Source organism: Oreochromis aureus, linkage group 20 (genome assembly GCF_013358895.1).
Source record: "Oreochromis aureus strain Israel breed Guangdong linkage group 20, ZZ_aureus, whole genome shotgun sequence".
NCBI lineage: Eukaryota > Metazoa > Chordata > Actinopteri > Cichliformes > Cichlidae > Oreochromis > Oreochromis aureus.
This window is the reverse complement of record NC_052961.1, coordinates 25,826,343-25,849,284: the sequence shown is the minus strand read 5'-3', so window position 1 is coordinate 25,849,284 and position 22,942 is coordinate 25,826,343. Positions and strand designations below refer to the sequence as shown.

General features: G+C 39.7%; 1 protein-coding gene and 2 long non-coding RNA genes across 3 annotated transcripts; 2 read left to right on the top strand and 1 right to left on the bottom strand.

Moving 5' to 3' along the window:
- Window positions 1–1,616: 1,616 nt before the first annotated feature.
- On the top strand, window positions 1,617–4,435 carry LOC120435343. Its single transcript, XR_005609666.1, has 2 exons — window positions 1,617–1,766; window positions 3,656–4,435. It is a non-coding gene; the product is annotated as an uncharacterized LOC120435343 (long non-coding RNA).
- Window positions 4,436–4,551: 116 nt separating this feature from the next.
- Window positions 4,552–12,305, bottom strand: LOC120435342. The gene is made up of 3 exons (XR_005609665.1): window positions 12,212–12,305; window positions 7,898–8,208; window positions 4,552–6,761 (listed from the first exon to the last, which is right to left on the bottom strand). It is a non-coding gene; the product is annotated as an uncharacterized LOC120435342 (long non-coding RNA).
- Window positions 11,934–21,672, top strand: dalrd3 (DALR anticodon binding domain containing 3). Its single transcript, XM_031745382.2, has 13 exons — window positions 11,934–12,471; window positions 14,222–14,529; window positions 14,837–15,147; window positions 15,811–15,869; window positions 15,984–16,085; window positions 16,174–16,238; window positions 16,577–16,635; window positions 16,723–16,805; window positions 16,891–17,017; window positions 18,114–18,172; window positions 18,323–18,439; window positions 18,521–18,589; window positions 19,328–21,672. The coding sequence occupies exons 1-13, from the start codon at window positions 12,235–12,237 to the stop codon at window positions 19,445–19,447; spliced, it is 1,716 nt and encodes a 571-aa protein (XP_031601242.1). The 5' UTR covers window positions 11,934–12,234; the 3' UTR covers window positions 19,448–21,672.
- The last annotated feature ends 1,270 nt before the right edge of the window (window positions 21,673–22,942 follow it).

Sequence of the window (22,942 nt, the reverse complement as noted above, 5' to 3'; positions counted from 1 at the left end):
GTTTTACATGTGAAACCGAACCCTGATCTGTGAAATAAAGCGGACCATTTGTACTTAGTCACTTCTGTGACTTCTCCTACTACTTCTGGTAAAGGTACAGTGGTCATGGCAGAGGCTGTTTTTTGTTTGGGGTTTTCATTTGTTCCAAAAAAATAAAAAAATAGGCGATACAACTCCCACAATGTCTCCTTTAATGCTGAGTGACCGTCGCCGGGTACAAAGGCTCACTCTGGTTACAAGAAACCTTCAGATGAGAACACGTTTGAAAGGGTTAAGCTTATTTCTCTGTTCATGTTACATCCTTTTCAGTAGCATTTCACCGACTTTGTGAGACACACTCCAACAATACACAAAGCAATAGTTAGGATGTTACAATGCAATATTAACTTAAAGGAATCCAAATTAACTGATTTTAGCCCATTTTATTGGTTACAATTAACACCACCTTTGCTGTCACTACTATTATGAGTATTAAGTCATTACTTCAGCTACTCATAGCTGTAGGAATCATTAGAAAACTAATAATGCATTTTATGTAGTCTTTGGAATAAACAAATGGTCATACAGTTGACATGATTAATGGTTACAAAACGACATCATTTTCACACTAAAAGTAAGGTAAGGAAATGAGTCACTTAAAGAACTGTATCTCTCATATATTGTGTTTCATATTCTAATTATGACTTTTTTTAAGTGACTGATTCATTTCCTTAACTTACTTTCAGTGTGAAAATGATATATAATATAATATACTCTGCATTCTCTTGCAGTGGAAACAATTGAGTATAATTTCAATCAGATGTTGTTTTATGTATAAAATTTGAGAAAACTGAGTCCAATAATTATTTTACTAAGGATGTTTGGTTATTATCTGTATGTGTTAAAGCCTGATCTACAATAACAGTTCATGAGATTAAATTAAAAGTGCACCTTTAGTTATTTACGACACTCTTATGCCCCGTTTTTTAACCCAAACAGAATTGAGTAGGTTTTAGTTGTGGAGATTTAACCATCCACCAAAACAAAGTGAAGGAGAATAAAATTTCTTATGTAGGCTCACAGCATTAAAAAAAAAAAAAAAAGGGAAAAAAGTAGAATTAATACCAACATCTTCTCGTCCTGGATAATCCAGATTTTTCCACAGTTTTATTTTTTAAACACCATAGACGTGTTTTCACTGAAAATAAAGTCAATTTGTTTGAAAGATATGAATCTGACTTTTTAAAAATCACATCAGCACCTCAAAGTAAAACCTACATGCTCTTAAACTTTTATTTTTTAATCCAAATAATCTGATCCTTTATAAAATATGAAAATATGTTAATTTACAGTCACTACAGGATAGAAAATGAATGCATTTAAGCCATAAATATGTACTTATAAATAAAACAATGTATAAAAACATATGGCTGTCTCATGATAAATGAAAGCATTTGAATCAGACTTTAAATACACTGAGGTTGTGCTTACTGTACAACAATTTTAAACAGAAAAAGCACATAAAAGTGAACTTTTACACCAATTGTTGGTGTTTTTGTTGTTTGCCTAGAATGCATTTTAAATAAAGAAAACCAGCTGCCGTCTTTGTGCAGAGGGCGAGAGGCGAGTTGGGGCAGTGGGAGTGGATAAAGGAAGGAAAGGAGGAGTTTTGACTCAGGAGAAGTGAAAGTGAAATGAATCTGTGGAGTATTTAAAGAGGAAGTTTGGAGTCCCAGAGCTGTTGGCAGACGGGACTGCAGAGGACGACGCAGCGCTCAGACGCGCAGGTGAGCCGCACAAGATTTAAATAAAAGCTTTTTAAATTTCAGCAACACTGAATCTAATGATCAGCCGTGTGTCTGACAGCTCCTTGTGTACACTCACTTTGCTTTCATTCTCTTGCTTGGCTTCTGAATGGCTCCACCTCTCACTCTCTCTCTCCTTATTCAGTTTAACTTTAACTCTTTCCTCACATTCCTGCCGCACACTGTTTGTTTTTTTTAATTGATTGTAACGGATGCGTTTGTTTAATTCTCCCACACACTGTAGAAGAGCTACAAAGTCGTCAGGTTTAAATCAGGGGTTTAAGCCGACAAGACAAACTGAAAGTATGTTTGAGCTGCTGCTGTTTTGTCTCCTTTGCGAGGCATCTTTCTTTCAGTGACTTTGTCTTTTGTTTTCCTGGATTAGCTGTTAATTACAGGGCAGAGCGAGGCTGTGAGGCGTATTTAGGCTTCACAGGAAGAGTCCCACGATGGAAATCTCTTCCTTAAAGTTTTCTCGTCGGCTCTCTTCTTCCTTTTTATCGTTTCTATCAGCTCTTCCTTGTCAGACTGACCTCCCGCGCCCCCTCTGTTGTTTGCTTTCTTTTTCTTTCTGACAACTGATAACACAAAACTGGTTTTTCAAGCTAGAATACCTATATAGTCCTGTTTATAACTGTAGTTACAGTAAGTGATGGGTCTAAAAAATCCCTATTTTCAATATCTAATGGATTTAAAGCTGACAAGCTGAGCCTCACGTTGTTTTTTAACATATATACTTTACTTGGGCCAAAACAAAAACTACTTTGTTTTCCTCTTCTGACTCCTGCCTCTCAGGAAAGTTGTATGGTTGTTCTGCTACCTTTCCCCCCTCAATAGACCAAACCTTTAAGGGGAGTATTTCTTTAAGACGCACTCTCGTTTAAGAGCGTTCAATCAGACAGCAACACAGTAAATTATCTAACTTAAAAGAACGAAAGACTTTGCAAAACCATCTAAAATCAGTTCCAGAAATCTGTTTTGATTAATAAGAGTTTTCCTGTAAAAAGCAGTTTGTGTCCCATAACTCTCGCTAACGTCTTTGACCATTTTATTACAAATTTAATGGTGAGCCTGTAATCTTTTCTTTAAGCTACTGTAATGAGCCAGCTGCTGTGTGACTGGGAGGTGTGTCGTGTTTGGAGTGATAAACTAAATCTCCTTGCATCGGTCTGAATCTGTGTGGGACTTAAATCACAGAGTTAGACCTGAGTGGCTGGGTGATTTTAATGGTTGTTTTTATGTTACAGCATAAAGAACACTGGACTCTGATCGCCTTATAAGCTTAAATGTCTGCTTCTGCAGAAGTGTAAACCAGCAGTTAGAGAGTCGGAATAAACGGCTGAAAATCACAAAACTTTATCAAAAAAAATGAAATGTATCACAAAGTGGATTTTCACTTACTTATTGATGAAATACAGCTTTTATTTCTTTAAATTGTTCACATTTCAGCCAAATAACTTAAATACGTCATGGTGGAGGTTACACAATTTCCATTCAGATCCACTGCAGGTCTGTTGAGATCAGGTCGTATCAGCACCCAAAAACCAGAACAAAACGAGCCAGAGGAAGTTACAGTGTCACGACTGCCAATGAATCATCTAAACCCTCAGCTGCTCGCACAGCCCCACAATGGAAACAAACCACACTTCTCAATTTCAAATCACTAAAAAGCGCTTTACCCAAAACAAAATTCTAATGACTCATTTGTCAGTGCAAAACAAAGATAATGCGATGTAATTAATCGAAAAGCTCACTCATGTTTTTCCGTTTCAGGTCGTATGAGTGAGTTTGATCACTGCTCTCAAACATATCATGTAAATTCACCTACTTTCTGTTTCTAACTTGTTTTTTGTTTTCCTGTTTTATTTTAGCCATGCTGACCTGAGCCCAGCCCTGCTGAAACCCTCTGTTTGTGGGTGGGATTGTAACGGAACCCATAATGCAGCTGTGATTCTGAGCCCCAGCTGGTTATGGGGTCCGTTTCCATCCCACGGCGCACAAGACATCCCCCGACCCATCAGCCCGGTGGGGCATCCTCCTTCCTTCCACACAGACATTACGCTTCAACACTGCAGGTCACCTTGAAATGTTTTTCAGACAGAATTCATGTCACGTCAGTTCAAAACTTTCACATGAAGAACAAAAACCATGTTTAAAAAGTAAAAGTAAAACACCAGCGGCAGCAAAGAACGCTATAAAAGCATCTGGAGTAAAAATACTAAGCTGAGCGAGTCACAAAGAAAACCCATTTTTGATAACAGCTACTGTCTCGCTGCTCACCACCACGGCCCACGCAGGGCAGACCTGTGGTTTTGTTTCTGTTGAATCAGTGAAGAAAGTGAAACTAACGCCTGTAAGGTCATGTAACACTCTGTCGCCGGTCTGCAAAAGCGATATATGATGGTTCATGACTGACTGATGCAGAGGTGTTTTTCCTCAATGACACGTTTTCTCCCGGATTGCTGCGAGCAGGAAACGCAACCGGGAATTTCGTGTCAGCCAAGAATGACACCTGAAACAGCAACTGAGAAGCCAGCTGCAAATGCTTTTGGAATTTCAATATTTAAAATGTGTGTAGTTGTTTTTTTTATTTTTTTAACTAATTGTATTGCTAAACTGGTATTTCTAATAAACCTCAAACTTTAAACTGACAGTTATTGTGCATTTTCCTTGCAGTGCCCATTGTGGCATGTTGCTTATGATGCGCTCTACCACAGACAGTTTCAGTGGTACATACAGTAAATAACGGTGGTTTTTCTCGTCCTCTTGGAACTACTGCCTGGTTTATGTATGACAACAATGCTTTCTCGGAAAGCTCGTGACAACCCAGTTGTCCTGTAACTGTCGAATCACATTACAAACTTTTACCATTTCCTCCAAACACATCACAAAGCAGCAGCTGCGATTTGTTCTGCTTTTACAAATGAGTGCGGCCCACTGTTTCCACAAACCAGCACACGATATGCATACGTGTTCTTCTTAATATCCATTGTTGGGTAAGGCCCATGTGTCTGGGCTTGGAGCCTTCATTGGCAAAATGCACATAAACTAGGAGAGGTCCAAAACACCAATCATCAAAGACGACACTCGGCTGCACGGCACAAAGAAGACAGCAGGCAAAGGCAGCCGTGAGGAAATCATCATGAAAGAAGACTCTGCAGATATAACATCTTACAACACCTAATCAAATAAAGGAAAACATAAACCATGTAATCAATACAATTATCTGCCTTTTCAAGCCTGCTTAATCTATAAGAGTGAGGAAAAAACTGCCCTCAATTATGCCGAACAGCATCACCTACAGAGGACGACCTGTAATTCTACAGTTCCACAAGATCACAGGAAATGACTGAACAGCAGGTCCTGTGTTTAGTGCACGAGTCCACACCTGCCATCACCGACCCTGTAAAAGAGGGTGAAACCTTTCAACAAGCAGAGCACATATTTGGCTTCATAAGAGATTCTGTTTTGGTCGGTTCAAAAAAAAGACAAACATATTGGGATAAAGCTTCATACAAGTTGATTAGATTTTTTATTCTGCTATAGCTTATTGTTGTATTTAACTGTGGATGGTGACGTGATGTTTTTTGTTTTGTTCTTTTATGACAGTTTTCTCATCTGGGTGGTTAGCCTGCTTTCTATCGTGCCAGTGTGTCCTCTTTGTTGATTGGTGATTGGACCTCACCACATATTTCTATATAATTATTATACTATATTTTAAAATATTATCTCATCTTATTATGCATCAGACCATCCTGATGACGTCTCAGCCGAAATATGCTCTCAATATTTGGTAAGTAAGATGAATGATTCTTGTCTGGTGCCTGTATTCTGTTTGTTTTCATATTTGTCAAGACCGGGCACGCGATGCATGTTTAAGATCTGGAGCTGAGCGTACTCCTACTTTGTGTTACATGTCAGTGTTCACTCAAACATGTCCGGCTTTGATGGTGGAGAAATACACCCACCCGCGTGTCAGACGCTAGACTAACTCAGCTATCTTCTATTTTATGTTCACGCTGCAGGTATTAATCCACCAAACGCAGATTTTCAGACTCACACAACTCAGATCCGTTTCCCAGAAGCATGATGGTGAAGCTTTAAAGGTTCAAAAGCACTGAGAGTGAAGAGGAATGTAGATCACAACAACCCGCATTTCTATAGAAAAGAATTTTCAGAAAAGCCAAACATGCCTACTGCATTTTCTTTCTTGCTTACAGTCATTCATAGGCAAGATGAAAATCTGAGTTACACACAGCTACACAGAAGGTGAGAGCGCTCAGGGAAATTTAAAAGAAAAGAAAACACACAGCACTCTTTGACACAAAGAAAGCCACTCTATTCAGTCTTCCACAGTAGGCCTTGTTATCAAAAAGCAAAGGCAGAACCAGAAAGACCAGCTATTCATTTTCCACGTTTGCTTTGCTATTACGATAAAACTGAATTACAGTGTGCATCTAAAAGCTTCTTGTTTCATTCAAATTAGTCTTTTGTTGTCATTTGTCTGCATTTATGCTTTTCTAGCACCGCTGCTAGTTTATAGGTCCTTGTTATGAACTGGTTAACTAATGACTGAAATCTATTCACAAAAAACAAAAGTGTGAACATGACCTGGATCAGTAGTAGCTACAACTGAACAGAGTTGAGGTTAATTTGGGCTGAGGCACTGGACAGCTGGTGGAAAACTTTATCACAAGTGTCATTTCTCACAAGAACGAGTCAGTCAGCAGCCTGAAGGAGCCAAAGGCAAAGGAAACTTGGACAGTAGTCTTTCCACAAGTTTGAGGTGTCTCGTCCTACTCTTTCATTCATGGCTATGAACTGGCTCATGAGACTGTTCTGCATTTCCCTCTCGTGCTCCTTTAACCTCTGCAAACAGGCATCAATCTCTCTGATCTGGGCGACCATCGCCAACACTGATGTGGAGACTTCCTCCATCACCGGCGTTTTCCTTCTCTCTGATGGAATTGTGTGTTGCTGTAAAACAAAGACAGTTCAGCATGCAATTAGAAGACAGTGACACGCTTTCATCTGTCTGCTCAAAGTGAAACTATGGCCACCGGTCTAACAGTCACCCGTCCATTCAAATCCACTCTGGTGAATAGAACAAACTCCAGCAATAAAAGAGCCTCCTGATAAGGACAGAATATTGAATAAGTGATACTGATCCTTATGCAGATTTCATACAGATTAGATAAAGAACTGGAGACCCAAATACCGGCCAGAGGTCAGTTTAAATGCGTGCAGGAATCTGATGGCATTCCTCTTTTAAAAACTAGCTTATCTGACAGAGTGGATCCAACTGTTTTATTCTTACAAACATGCTGGTCTGACTTCATCAGTGAAAATTTGTGTTCAAAGACAATGTGTGTGCAACAATGAAGCCCACCTACACCTAAATACTGAGAACATCCAAGTGCATGCCGATCAATTTCAGAGAGTCCTTTCCACTAAACCCCAGCATCAAAACTATATGGGATTATAATAAACACCTCTGCATGGTCTATGCTGATAATTTGAAAACGGACGAAGAGCCATGAATGCTTGTGCTTTGTTGTAGGTTTTCAATGTGCACAGAAAAATGTTGTAGCTCCCACAGACCTCACTGCCTGCTGTAAAAGGCTTGAGTTATTCTGTGGAGCCAGACCTGTATAGAGAATATGAACAGAGTAAAGTGTAAACGGACCAAAACCTCCTGTGCAGTAGTGTGTTTAAACCAGTCTATGGGATATCTGCACCTCATGACCAATTCAAACTCTATACCATTTTAGTGATTTTTACTGGAATCTAAATGTACTGGTCTCCAAAGAAGTTCAAACGTCAAACAAGCTTGTTGTTTCAGCGTGCTGAAGGCTACAAGTAAAGACATTCAACAGAATGGTTCAGACATTTTTTTAAAGAGCAGTTTAAAGTTTTTTTTTACCCTTCTTAAAAAAATAAAAAAATAAAAACACCAAAAATTAACAATTCAGTTTAGAAGTACTGAACTTCGAGGACAGAAACTAAATATTGATCTTGTTGCACTAGAATCGATCTAATACTGATACCAGCGCTTGATTTATAGCATCTAGCACCGCCCCTGCAAACTTGCACTACAACAGAAACAAACTCACGGGGCGGATTGTGTGCAAGTGTTCTGGGGGCTTGTACTGGTCCTTGTCATCATCCACCTCCGATTGACCCAGGTGCTTGTTGAGCTTTCTGACGTCCACTTCGCCCCTGACTGCTCTTCGCTCTTCGACGCGCTCGGTCCCGCAGCGAGTCTTCTGCTCGTGGTACAGAGCGCCTCCAGTTTGCTGATCACCTGCATGTGTGACCCGCGGACGACCCTCTCGCCAGCAGCTGTTTATCCGCCGGTAAACCGCGGAGTCCTCGCCGTGCCCTCAGCAGTCTTCGGATTTCGTTCTCCTGCCAGTTGTGGATCCTGGGGTTGCGTTCAATTACCCCAACAACACGTATCAACTTACTAAAACTAAAACAACAACAACAACAACAACAACAACAACAACAACAACACACAACCACCGTTTGAAACAGATGTATTTATTTATTTAATCTCTGCACCCCGTGCGTCACACTGCTCCGCCGGAAGACGACGTGCAAAAAGAGGAGAATTTGCGTCTCCCACCCCCAACCCCCCCTTTTGAACTCCTGATACCGTCATCCACGTCACGCCAGTCACTCTCAACCCTAGTAAACACACCGAAAACACCGATAAACAGCCAAAATACTGCGAAAAAAATGTCATTTACAGATCTCACCTTCTAGCAAAGTTATCACAGATTTGTATAGTCTTATTCGTATTTATTGGATTCTATTAATGTTCTTTTATTTGTATTTAGAGGGTGTTTCCTTATTTCAAGTTTGTTTTTATCGTTAAAAAAAGGTTTTAGTTTCGTTTTTATTCGTTTCACTCTTGGTTTAAGTCTAATTATTATTGTATGGAGGGCATGTGTCAGAGGCAAGAGCTAGGAAAATTAGTACAGATACAATAAAAACATAACTTTTTGAAAGCAGTTCACTCAAATTGTGTCATAGTATTGTAGACATTCAGAGTCTCAAACAGTCTTTCAGCACCTCATGACTTAAGTTTTAATAATTTCTTTTTATACTAAGCTATCAGATACTAAATCTAAGGATATTTTCTTGACAGCTTTATTTTATTTAATTATTGTAGTGCACAAAATTGCTCTCAAAAGTCAATTAAAAAAATATTACACACAACAACACACAAACTAAAATATTTCTTCACATCTAGTTTAATTTACTTTTATTTAACTATAACAAAGTCTCCTAATGGATTTTATGTTGCTAAGCAAAGGAAATCCCAGTACCACATATTGTTTATGATATGTATTCTGATTGTACTCTGACTCTGAATGAAAGAAGTCAAAGTCTAACTCTCAGGCTAAACAACACTGGAAAGGCTCAATAAAACCTAACAATGATGAGCAAATATATCATCCAATCAGAGCAGGTCTTTCTGCAGGTGTATGGTAACACATGGCACACCTACTTAGTGTAAATATTTGCATTTTAAGTTTAGGCATGTTTTTAATGTGCTTTTAAGGCAAGTCTTATTAAGTTACAGCAATGTTGGGCTAAAACAGGTTCGTGATAAAGTGAAGGGTTGTATTGTGTAATCCACCGTACTGTAGATGGACCTTTGTGAACCAACCAGCTAACAGATCAGGTAATGCCCCGAGGCCAAAAAGTAAATATAGGACAACAGGCTTGGACATCATGCAAATGCAGAAACCAGAAAACTTGACCAAAAAAAAAAAATCAAGGCGGGAGCAGTATTACAGCGCAGCTGCTGCAGTCGCTCTGCAGTCGCTCTGCACTGCCCGGTTCCAAATCATTCCTTCAAAAGAACAAATCTTCAGGATAAGTGAACGAAGTCTTTTCCTGAAATGATCCCTTCATTTCCCAGATTAGTTATGAGCTCTCCGTCAGTTATGAGTGACAGTGAGGGTTAAACTAACCAAGTGTGTTATTCAAGTCAGTAGTTTATTCTTAGCTATACTCGTCCTACAGAGGCCAGTCTTTGTCTCTGAGCCTACGGCTAACGTAGCCAGAGGTTAATAGAAGATAATCAATAGCCCATTTCCCTACTTGGTTACATTTAAAAAGTCTTGTTTTAACAAACTTTAAATGTTAGAGTTGCCTGTATCAGAGGAGAGTGTAGAAGCTCTCTGCTGCTGCTGTAGCTTTAGAACATCAAGAACTATAAAGACACTTTTTTTTTTTAACTTTATTTCAGTTCTGTGCAATGAATGCAGTCACAGTGCTAGTCAAACACTGACCCATTAAGCTTCATTTTGTTTTTATGACACAAGAAAGCAACACTTTGCACGTCCAACTGTACACCATCAGGACATCCAGACGTCAGCGCTATACTGACTCATCTCTTTCCTGTGAACCAAAGGCTGCTGCATGTTCACACGAGAGGTGTTAAGCCATGTCAAACATGAAGTCCTGTTTGTTGCTCACATTTCCTAAATCCAGTTTGTCTGTCATTTCTGGAGTGAAATCAAATTTCCAAGCGTAATGTGCAGTGCATCATCTGCCTCAACAGCAGCTCAGACAATTAAAGTTCCTTTGTTACACTGACTTATTTCTAGCCTATAAAACACCTTACTGAGAGTTAAATATGTTTCTGTGCTAAAACAAAATGTAAAAAATATGCATTAATCTTTCTCCTCCATGACAAAAACATTTTAATGTCATTGAATAGCACCTTAGTAGTTTATAATAATAAATAAGAAATCTGGACTGAGGCACTTGACAGCTGTCAGACAGTCGGCGGTCTGATGAGGCAGAAAGTGCAGGGAACTAGATAGCACTCCAAGATTTCATGCTTTTTCTTGTAGTTTCATCAATTGATTATTTCAGTCATGGTTGAGAGCTGACATTATAAGGCATTTTCCTGTTATGGTCCATTGACCTCTGCAGATATATGTCCTCCAGCACCTGTGTGCAGTTGCAGGAGGACTTTTCTCCAAGCTAGGTGACCATCACTGACACTAGCTTCATCATTGTTGTTTTCCTTTTCTTTGCTCGAAATGCAGCGTGTCATTAATGGGACAATGACACATTTTCTGCAGTTTGTCTCTGAGCTTCAGCACAGTGGACGTGAAATAATACAATGACTATAGGCTAAAGCTTTCAGAGCATTTGCAGCTCCTATGGTGGCACTTTCTTAGAGCATAGATACAACAAAATCTTTAAAAAAGAAAAAAAGCATTAGCGGGTTTATTATTGTTGTTAGTTCATGTTGGAAACATACTTCCATTATTCAGACAGAAATCTTTAAATCATAGAGATAATGGGATCTCCATGTAATTAGGTCCATAATTTGTTTGACAGAGACAATTTTTGATAATTTTGCCTCTATACACCTATCAAAAATTATCAAACATTACTTGAGCAAAATTACAAACTTTTAAATATAAGGCTTACTTTTTTAATACTTGGATGAAATTCCTTTGCAGTCAGTAACTGCCTGATGCCTGGAACCCACGAACATCACAGAATGCTGTGTTTTTTCCTTTGAGATATTCGGCCAGGCTTTTGCTGTCTTCAGCTGCTACTTGTTTGTGGTCCTCTCTGCATTCAGCTTTGTATTTAATAACTGAAAAGCTGCTCTGCTAGGTTGACAACCATTCATACTCACATTTACACCTACGGCTAATTTAGAATCACCAGTTCACCTAACCGCACTACCTGCATGTCTTTGGACTGTGAGAGGAAGGCAGAGTACCCAGAGAGAACTGATGCACACACAGGGAGAATGTGGAAATTCCATACAGCTCACCGGCCAGATGGTGGATTCGAAAACAGGACCTTCTTGCTGTGTGTAAGGACCTTCTTTTGTGCTACCCATAACTTTATTTACAATCTTTAAAAAAAACATTTGCTTAGATGACTGATGTGAAAATTGCTGCATGTTAATTTTCTACACACAAAGTTATTTATGGTTGTATTAGCAAAAAAAGTAAGCAATAAGAAAATGATCTAACTGTAAACTTCACCCCTGATGGAAGGATTTCATGATGTTGGGTTTCTAAGACCAGGGTCAACTTTTGAGGTGAGAGATCACAAAACTCCAGATTCTCAGTACAGAGAGTAGTATGCACAAATTTCTGGGCACATCTACTGCAGTTACTTCGCCTAACACTGGATGGCGCCATGCTGGTCCGACACGCGAATGTATGTCGTAGGAAAACACAGATTACATTTCACTAGTTCCGCAAAGAGAAAACAGGCAATGCAGCGCAACATCTGACATCAACCAGCGAGCAACTGTGCAGCTAGCGTAACCCAAAATCTGGCTCATCTTCGCCCGTGTCAACGCGAGCAGCGGGACGACGCCTTGACACAAGATATGAGGAGAGGGTGAATGAGCTGACTGGTAGAAAGCTCACCTGTTTGTGCTGTGGTGGTGGTGATGATGGAGAACATCGAGGAGCTCTCGCCCCTTCGCATCACCCCTACAGTCCGGGCTCTGAGCTCCGCGCTGCGGGGGAAGCGTGAAGATGTCCACGGTTCCAGCCGTGTAAACGGTGACAGGGTATTCCCTGAACCGGAGAAGCTCTGGTTTAAGGAGAGCAGCGCTAAAAATCTACGAAACAGGGACTTCTTGTCGCCGACCACGATGCTTAACACGCTGTACGCGGACGGACAGGTTGGTTTGACTGATACCTGTTGGATATATTAGCCTCTGTATGACTCCGTGCTAATTTCAGGGTGTGCTGTTTTATGTTATTTCAACATAGCGCTAAATAGTATTAAAGCCTCTCAATGTGCTTTCTGAACACTTCTTAAATCTAGTCAAACCGGACGCTGTCACCAAACAGCGGGAATACCGCTGCTTAAACACATTGAAGTTCCGATAAACAGCTCTTCATTTTATTCTTCCGCTAAGTGGTGTAGTTCCTCGGCACTAGTGTGTTTATGTTAGTTCTAGTTCGTTTCGCGCAGTAATACAGTGATATTAAAAATGAATAAAGGTGTTTTCAGCTGTTTCGAACGTGACTCGACCAATAGGAGCGAGGGACCAGAACTATCTGCTTTAAACTGCTCAGCTGATTCCGACTGCCCGTGAATGCCACACGGTATCATAAATAACACCTAAATTCGCAAAACATTAGGTACATCTGAATGATACTAAGAGGGCCTGGTACCGTGGATTGATCAGGTTGCTGACTTTGCTCCAACATCATCATCGACCAGGCACTAACAGCCTGCAGCAGTAATTATTAACCCATGACTGACACATACAATATAGGTCAGATAGAAAGGCCAAGCTGGCTGTGCTGCAATTTGGGTTACACAGAGCACAAAAAGACCCCTTTTAAAGCTTGTTCTCTTCAGCCATAAAATATGACAATGCAAAGATTAAAAAAGAAACAGATTAGTGCATATTTGTTTGTATCCTTGTGCATGTGTTATGTTCCACAATTCACTTGTTTTGTTTACAGTGTAGAGATGCACTGGCATTGATTTCTAAAGCAGACTCCATTATCTAATGTTTCTTTCCACTGAGACATACTGAGAATGGTATGCATTTTTTTATTTGCAAAAATTTGTGTAGAACAAATAAAACATGAAGCACTTTTCAAAACAATGTTACAAAGTGCTTAGCAATAATAAAAGCAACAAATATGAAAAGTTGGAGTTAAGCATGACTACAGTGGGAATTTAAAAACAATTAAACATTCAAAAGATTAAGGAAAATGAAGGAAAAACAAACATTTATACACATTTGGGTCTTAAAAATGAAAAAGATTCCGCATTAGCAGTTATAGAAAGTGGATGATAAACATGTGCTTTAAGAGATTTAAAAGAGGTTACAAAATTAGCCTGGATGAGATGCTCAGGCAGCGAAATCCAAAGTTGTGGGACCTGGACTGCAAAGCCTCGATCATCTTTAGTGACTAAACAAGCTTTACAGACTACTAACAAGAACATGCTTTGTTAGTGGGCAGCAGCCATGCTCATTTGAAATAACATCTCATAGATATAGGCAGGAGACAGACTGTGTAGGGGTTTAAAGTCCAGGAATAAAATGTTAAAATTAATTTTTAAAGCTAGCAGGTAGCCAAAGAAGGATTGCAAGGACTGGTGCCTGTCAGCAGGATTTTGAATTAATTGATTTTTGATATCTGTCTAAGCTGAATGAAGCAGGATTGCATGACATTAGACTCAAATGAGAGGTCAGAGTCAAAAAATACCCTCAAGTTGCAAACCTCTTTGCAAATATTCTTTAATACAATGCTAATGCTAGGGGAGGAATGTGTGATTAGAACTGCATGACTGTATCATGTATCAGACAACCATTAATACTTGCACTGTCCAGAAAAACGCCCTTCATACATTATACTTTTCTTATTGCATGTATGTGACATCCCATATCTATTTTTACATCCACCCAGGTCCCTCCAGCAGTGATGTCCAGAGTGCTGTCCCTTCGTGGTAGTGGGGTTCTCCCTGTGGCTGGTGGGGAGGTGATGGGTGAAGGTCTAAGGGTACGGGTGGATCGGGCTGCCACATTCAGGGCCGTTCTGGGGGGCGGAGCTGCAGAGTACCTGAAGCCCTTGAGTCAGAGGCAGGGCTGTGTGGTGCTCAACTGCCCCGCACTGCACCCTAAGCCCAACACACCCAGTCCTGACACAATGAGTTTAGGCCAGCTGAGGACTGTTCTTCTGGCTGACCACATGGGGGCACTGCTGAGAAGACAGGGGTGAGTCTGGTTTAATGGACCTGGACCTTGTAAACATTGCATTGCCAGAAATGTCCTGCTTTTAAAATCCTCTTGGTTTTAATTTTTCTCTCATTCAATATGAATTAATAACACAGTCACCATAACACTGGAAAATTCCCTTAATTAACTGTTTTCTGCTTCCCACATGTGACAATTAGCTGATTTTTCTCTGTTTTGCATTAGTGGACATTTAAAAGATTTTACCATTGGCTTCTTGATAATCTATAGACTAATCAATTAACCATCAATGGATGCAACTGTTAATTAAATCCTTTCTCTGTCTTAGATATGCCGTGTCCTTCTGCCCCACACTTCCTGAAGACAGCGACATCATCAGTTTCCTCCGAGCTCTGGGAATCGATTGGCCGACAGCCCCGGCTAATTGGACGAATGAAGAGCGGGAGGAGAAGATTCAGGACTCGCTAGAGAAGTCTCAATACAGAGAGAGGGAAATGGAGAGAGGCAGGAGAACTAGCGGAGGGGGAGGGAGGAAAGCAGAGGAGGGAGAGAACGAAGGAGCGCTCAGGATCAACCTGAAGCGAGTTTTTCAAGAGGAGGGGCTGCCGGGATACGACCCCAGCCTTGGCACCTGCACGGGTGAGTCTGAGCGCTTTCCCCCATTGTTCCCTTGCTTACCACAGCCCTTCATTTACGCCTCATCATGAAGAATGATCAGTTTATCCAAATCCAGGGCAAATATTTTTGATCAGTTGTTGCTTTTTGTGTCGAGGTCTAGAAATCTCTATATCTCATCTTCCTGCTTGTCCCAAACAAAAAAAAAAAAAAAAACAAAAAAAAATGAAGCTGGCAGTTTTCTCTTTACTGAAGCTAATTGCAGTCCACTCAAATAAATCAAACTCCTTTTTATTTTTATCTGAGGATTTGTGCCAGAATTGCTTCTTGCTGAGCCAGTGACCTCCTCAAACCTCGTGTTTCCAGTTTGGTTGCCAGGAGACTTGGCAAGCTTCTGACTTGGCCAAGAATAACTTGCGGCACTTATAAATATAACATTCCCGTTTAATTAGTGAGCTTAGAAGACTGTTTTATGTTTATGTTAAGCTAAGCCAACTTTCTCCTGTGTGTGTGTGTATGAGTGTGTGTGTGTCTGAGGGGTACCTACTTATTCCACGAAAGCCAGCAAGCTTAGTTCCCAAAGTAATAAAACTGCATTGATGCAGCTTAGCTTAGATAAAAGATGAATGAGATAACAGAGATTTCATATTGTATAATAACAGCTGACATACTGTTGTCCTGTTTTAGTTAACAGAGACGGCGTTTCCCAATTGGCACAACTGGACCTATCCACAGCTGACTGCACAGTGAGACAAACACACTCCATGTCTTTGTTTTTAATATAAAATTATTAATAAAAAAACAAAATAAAACGGGCAGACAAAGCACTGATTTTAATTTTGTCACTGCCTCTTTCATAGGCAGCCATGGTAACAGCGTTACATGTGACTTCCTGTCAAGATGAGTTCCGCCAGCAGCAGATAGCAATGCTGTGGAGAGCCAGCGGAGCCAAACACACACAGGTAGCTGCACACACACACACACACATATACACACTATGCAGTGATGAAGGGTTCCTATTTTTACCTGTTCTGCTTTCTGTTTCTGCAGAGGCATCTTGTTTGTGGGCCTGTGAAGACTCCTGGTTCACACCTGACTGCTGCACAGTACTTGCAGTAAGACACATCAATTCCTCTGTCTGTGCTTCTGCCTCTGATTTTGTTTTATCCCTTGTCCTCTCTCGTCCTTTTTGCAACATACTCATGTCATTAGGTTTTCTGTTTTCCACATCTCTGTTACTCCTCCACACCCTGCCCAGATCCCCGCCAGATGTGTTTGTTTTCACAAATAATACTCTTACCATCATCTTCCCTGCACCGTAACGCTGCAGATGTGATGAATAAGACGCTGTTGGGCGCTTTTGACGCTTTTCTTCGTCTGCGTGTAATTGTGGTGTATTTTTAGCTCGGTTTCCTGTATTAATGAGCCTCCTATTCTTCCTTCTCTCCTCCAGGTTGAGAAGAGGTCAGATGAAAGAGGCCTCTGAGATGAAGTATGGAGATCAAGTAGAAGGTGTGTGTGTTTATGCGCATTCTCAGTGTGCATATAGACTGTAAATGAACTGAATAAACTGAAGACAAGTGCTTCCTCCTCTTGAAGGTCAGACGTGGGATGACATCATCAAGGTCATGACCTCTGCTACAGTCAGATTCGAGCTGCTGTCGACTGTCCACACTAGTCCTGTGAGTCATCAGTACAGCACTGTCTCCTTTCAAGCAGCCATGCTCTAATGCGCTAAGTCAGACTGACTGACAGCCGTATGTTTAGGTGACGCTGGACGTCAAGAGGGAAGGCGGTGTGTCGACCAAGGGGCCCAGAGGAGGAGTGTTTGTGATGTATAACTGCGCCCGATTGCACACTCTGTTCGACAGCTATGAGAGAGGAGTGGAGAAAGGTGAGAGCTGTGCTTTTCTGTAAATAAATGTTCCCGTAACTCAGATCATTGTGGCCAATGATCGCAGTCTTCCTTTAACCTCGCCCAGTCTGAAGAGAAAGAGAGACTTATTAAAAGCCAGAATGAGCTTTATTTATAGTTCAGCGGGATTGTAATGTTTTGTTGCATAAAAAATCAGAAATCGATATTGCTCAGTGGGTGGATAATGTGGCATGTGGAGCATTTTATTTCTGTCACTGTTATAAGAAAGCAACGTTAGCTGCTTTAGGGTGGTATCTGAGGACATGCAAAACACAAAATGTTATTATGAATATTAAGAAGCCGTAACAAAACAGAACAAAAACAATCATAAAAAATAATAGCAAAGAAAAAAAGCAAGTCAGACAAAAAAGTGCTTTACACACGTGTGTCAATCAGATCTTAAAATCCATGAGAAACCAGGATATGAGTGATGTCATCTGATAAATCTGGAAAATCCAGCCCAAAGCTTAGCCCTACCTAAGCTTTGGGCTGTATCAAATTGTTCCAGAATTGTTTCTATTCTGCATGTGAACTCCATGTTTAGATGTGGTTTGGAAAAAGGGAGCAATAATGATGATTTCCAGGTGTTTTGCTGAAGAAGCAGCTGGGTCAGCTGTTCTAAGGGTAACACCTTGGCAGCACAGTGGTTCTGGGCTCATCTCAAGAGTTTCACTTCCTGGTTGAATAAAGGTTAAAAAAAAAACTAGCAATGAATAGGGATGCTGACATTGGATGATTTGAAGTGCCATCATTTTAAACAGAAATTTATATGTGGCCTAAAACTGATCTTTGTGGTACACCAAAGGTAATATGAGTTTTAGATGAAGAGTAAATGCCTGTGATGACTGGGAGAGTTCTTTGTAAAAGATGAGAATAAACCTAAATAAGTGCAGAGTCCTTGATATGCTTGGGTCCAAAAGAATGAAAGCTTTCATCCACAGCTAAATGAAGGGATACCTGGCTTATTGCTTGGTCTCTTGGGTTCAATCAATATGTCTATAATGTTGAACATGTAATGTAAAATCTATGGATCACAATGTTTCTACATTTAGTTTTCCTGACTCTTTATCTGCAGGTCTTTACCCAGAAATCCCAGAGGACTCCCAGCTGGACTTCTCTGCTCTGAAAGAAGAGGTGCCACTTTAGTGTCTTCTATGATATGACGTTCTCAACAATTTGATTATTTTTCTTAGTTTTAATTAAATTAGAAACTATAACTTCAAAATTTCAGTAATGCAGTGTTAATCCTACAGCGCTACCATGTGACTGTGTTTTAACTGACAGGGTGAATGGCTCCTCCTGTTCAATTACCTCATTCCATTCTCGGAGCTGCTTGAACAATTGGGACAGGCACTGGATAGCGAAGGGGGTGGAGCCAGAGTGAACATAAAAACTGAACAGGTAAGAGCAATAGCAGAAAAGGTGGATAAATCAGCTGTTGCATATGTTTATGTAACTCATACACACGTTTGTGTTCCTCAGATCTGTAAATTTCTCGTGTCGCTCAGTAAAGACTTTAGCTCCTACTACAACCGGGTCCACGTGCTGGGGGTAAGGATATATTCATATATGTATGTGTGTACTTACAGAGGGGAGTGTGTACAAATTAACTGGATTATATTATACATATTGTACCACAAGAAGTAGATTTTATATTTGTACTCAGTCTGTATACATGCACTTAATCATTTTCTGAATTATATATTACCACAGCAAATATGCTTACAGTAGGGTTTTCTGATTATGTGTGAATGCTGCAAAATGTATTTGCTTATGCGTTTATGTGATTTTTCTTGTGTGTTTGTGTGTTCCCTTTCTTCTTATACACCACATTTACATACAGTTGTGGTCAGAAGATTACATACACTCATTCGTTAATGCATGAACATCCTAGTACTCTGAGGCTTTTAATGATTTTTTTTTTTTTAACTGGTCTTTTTCCAGGGCGGAATAATTAATTTTCTTTAATTGTGTGGAGGATTAGAGAAAATCCAAGAAAAATTCAAACTTATGTACTCCGCTCCTGTTTTCTTTTAAGTCATTAAAGATCTATGTTGTGCATTTACTGGACTCTGGAAAAAGAACATGTCAAAGAAAGCCTGAAATGACCATGATATTCATGCCCATGATGAGCGAACGTCTGCCCACATCTGTAACAGACAGAAAAGAAATGAAGTTTATTTTGAAGCCAGCAGTTGTTTTATTGTTATTTTTGTTCTTCTGTATTTTCACTTCCTCACATACCCTTGCTATATTCTCAATCTTTCTTCTTGTCTGTCTTGCTTGCAGGAGCCACTGTCTCATCTCTTCAACCAAATGTTTTGTCGTTTGTATCTGCTGAGAGCATTGAGAGAGCTCTACCACAGCGCTCTGGACACCCTTAACCTTCCCCCCATCAGGCAACTATAGCCCCGACATAATTCGCCCACCCTTCACTGTTGGCTCTACCTCCCTGCCTTCCCTACACACACACACCATATCCATGTGTATTGTGTGTGTCTAGCTGACATCTTTTTTGGCAATATTAAAACAAATTATGACATTTCACATGCCCACTGTCCCGCTTCTGCATTTCCCTGTCAGTGTATTGTGACATATTCTAACTGTCTGGTTATTTCAATGAATAGTGTAACTACAGTATATAAAGTGAACCCTGTTCCGTTTTTTCTGGGCTGAAAGATTTTCTTGGAAAATTTGAGCTGCTTGTATGCTGTAAAAGAAATATTTTGACATTTGGGTTGCTGCTTATTTGCTTTCTTACTGACTGATGAGAAATTCTTCCTTGTCTCAAGCTGTGTGCTTTTGTACTTAGAATCTATTCACACACTTACAAATACAGCTACAGAAGTGCTGCGTAATTACCTGTCAGCAATTCAGCTGTGTCGGTCTTTGGTACATAGAAAAAGGGGCGATGCCACTAACCAGCAGTCATTCACAGCGATGGCATGCCAATTGCTAGTTAGCCAGCAGCGGCAGCTTTTTCTCTGATGAATATGGTTTGGTATTTCTTGGAGTTTATGCCTGTTACAGTATCATTTTCACTATTAGAAATTTTGGCAATATATGTGCGGTCAGAAGCTTGCAAAACATAGCTGCTAGCAGTTCATGTTCTTTAACATAAAATGCATAACTTGCCGTTTTTGATTTGAGACTTAGCCAGTTAAATTCACTTTACAATACACACTACACTACACTAAACAAGTACTTAAGGTATATAGTATACTACACTATGATATACATAATATGCTACGCAAGACATATTGCTTGACACCCTTTGGATGTATAGAAATTTGAAGCTATTATAGCTAGTTAGCTTTCCACAGCTAGTTAGTTAGCTAATTAGCTTAACACGAGTGAGAAAAGAGCGAGCCTGGCTCTAAATCAAGATAACAAAGTCCATCTATGAATTTTTAAAGTGTCCTAATTGGAACATTATAACTTGTTTGTTTCAGTACAAAAACTTGGCATTAAACTCAGTATTTGGAAGGGGTTGGATGGTTTCCTGGAAACCTCCAGTTGCCTGGAGACACGAGTAAGCTACTCGTGATGTTGGGGTTTTTTTTGTTTGTTTGTTGTTTATTTTAACTCTCAATGAGAAAGCAAGTAAGCACATTTTCCCATATTGTCAGAATCTTTCCTTTAATTTTGGTTTTGTTACTACATAATGGAGAAAATGTCTTTCCCTTAAGCACAGCAGGCGTCAGGATCTAAATCGGTTAGATTGGCAGAGCTGGGATGCCCTTTTGAATCCGCTAACCATAAATTAAATGTATTTGTCCTTTTTACATAATAATCCCCAAATCTGAACTAGCCGGTAGCTTTATTTTATATTTGGTGCCAAGTTATAATTAAGGTGTTTGTCTCAAATGATCTGTATTAAGACTTGCCTTATTACTTATTACCCGTCTACTCAATGTCACCAACAACAGTTAAATCCTCTTTAGAACACATGTAAGTGTTTAGTCACTGCTTAAAGGAAGAAAAACAACTTTTATGAGTCTTGTCCAAGTGTTAAAGGTCCCCATTCATGGAAATCTACCACCTTGTATTTATTAACACTTAGAAATATTTATTGTCATAAAAAATAGAGAGAAATGTACAGAATATATATTCTTCATCTGAGTCTTAATCACTGTGTTCACATGATTATTATCCTGCTTGACAAATCACAGATGTTACTATAAAACAGCTGTTTCGGACAGTTATGGACAAACATAATGCATCGTGTCACAATCTTAGGACATGCATGAAATGGCATGATAACAATATGTATGACTTTTATGCCAAAAATGCTATTTGTAAATTTTGGGAGTGAAATGATAATGATCGAACATTGATCCCTCAGTTTTTGTTGTTTGTGACCAAAAAATGTGCCATAGCATTTTTTTTTTTAATTCTATGATAGTACAGTCGAGTGTCATTGATCACAAATATCTGACAGATTTACTTTTCACTGCATGAAATGTTGTTTGACTCTGTAAATGTATGATTTAAAAAAAGCAAACTTTTTTCCGTTAGTTTTATATTTTCTTTAGAAAAGGGAATGAGACGTTTACAATGTGTTGTTTTTATTTTAGTAGCTGTCCTGTTAGCTGCTGCTGTAATTACCACAGTATTAAAACAGAGGATCTGCAGAGAGACTGTCATGTTTTCCTCTTACACTCTACACTACTGCACTACAGCCATGTCTAAACAGAACTATTCTGACTTACATTAGCTTTATTTTTCTCTTGCTGCCATGTTTGCTGCCTCGGGCCCCAACACCTGACCTCGGTCGCCCATCCTTCATTCTGTTTCCAGTCTTTTATGCCGACTCTCTGCTTATAGGCCCTGTTTGTTATTTTATTCAAGGCTGTATTATACAGTGTAGTTGCACAAATAGTCCAAGGACTTTCACATTATTTTTCCCCATAAAAAGTTTGACACGAAGGCTTGTTGACTGCAAACCAGACAGCTATAAAGATAACTGCAGAATTGTCAGGAATGCAGTCAAACACTAACTTCATCAGTTGAATGTTTTGATCAAGTGAAATTCTTTCTGGAGACCTTGCTTTGCATTTGCTGCATGCATTATTTACAGCCGAGCTCCCACTAATTCCCCTGTAATGAAAATCTCTGCACCTCTGACCCTTAAGTGTATTTGTCCATCTGAATGTAAATAACGCTGCCAAACTCTCGCCTACACACATCTGTGCACCCACAGTTTGTGTGTGTGTTATTTCCCCTTCTGCAGACTTAAAAATAAGCATGACAGACTCTCTCGCTGTATGTTTGTCTCGAGCTTCAGTGTCTGACAGATGGTGATACTGATACTGATGTTTTATAGATAAATCCTCTCATGCTCTGCTCCCCGCTGCCCTTGGATTCAACAATAACTCGCTCACTGCAGATATGTACAGTTCACTGTGTGCTGCTAACAGTGATCCTTCACTGAGGATACAACCCCGCTAGTGTCATGTGTAATTTGTCTTTTTCCCTTGTGTAGCCCCCCTCTCCCTTTTGCTGATCATTTATTTCCTCTTCTGACCCTCATTTATAGAAGAAAAGCGTTCATTAACTCTGACTCAAGCCAAACCGATGGTTTTATTTGCTTTTATGAAATAGTTATTGAGTCTGCAGTGCTCCAGGAAAAATAAGACACCATCTTGATATTTTATAAGTAAGGCCCTGTACTTTGTTGATACCTTGCGACTTTAACCCTGCGCCTTCTTATTTATCTCTGCTGTCGATGTATAGCTGTATACCTGTGTACTGTAAATGATACACAACTCTGTCATCATTGTTTTGCTCAGTAAACTGGTATGAAAACTGGAGCATTCAGTCATTTATAATTCTATACAGATGCAGATGTGTGATTGTGACTTTATGAAACACGATACAGTTGGAGAAATATGCAATGTATGT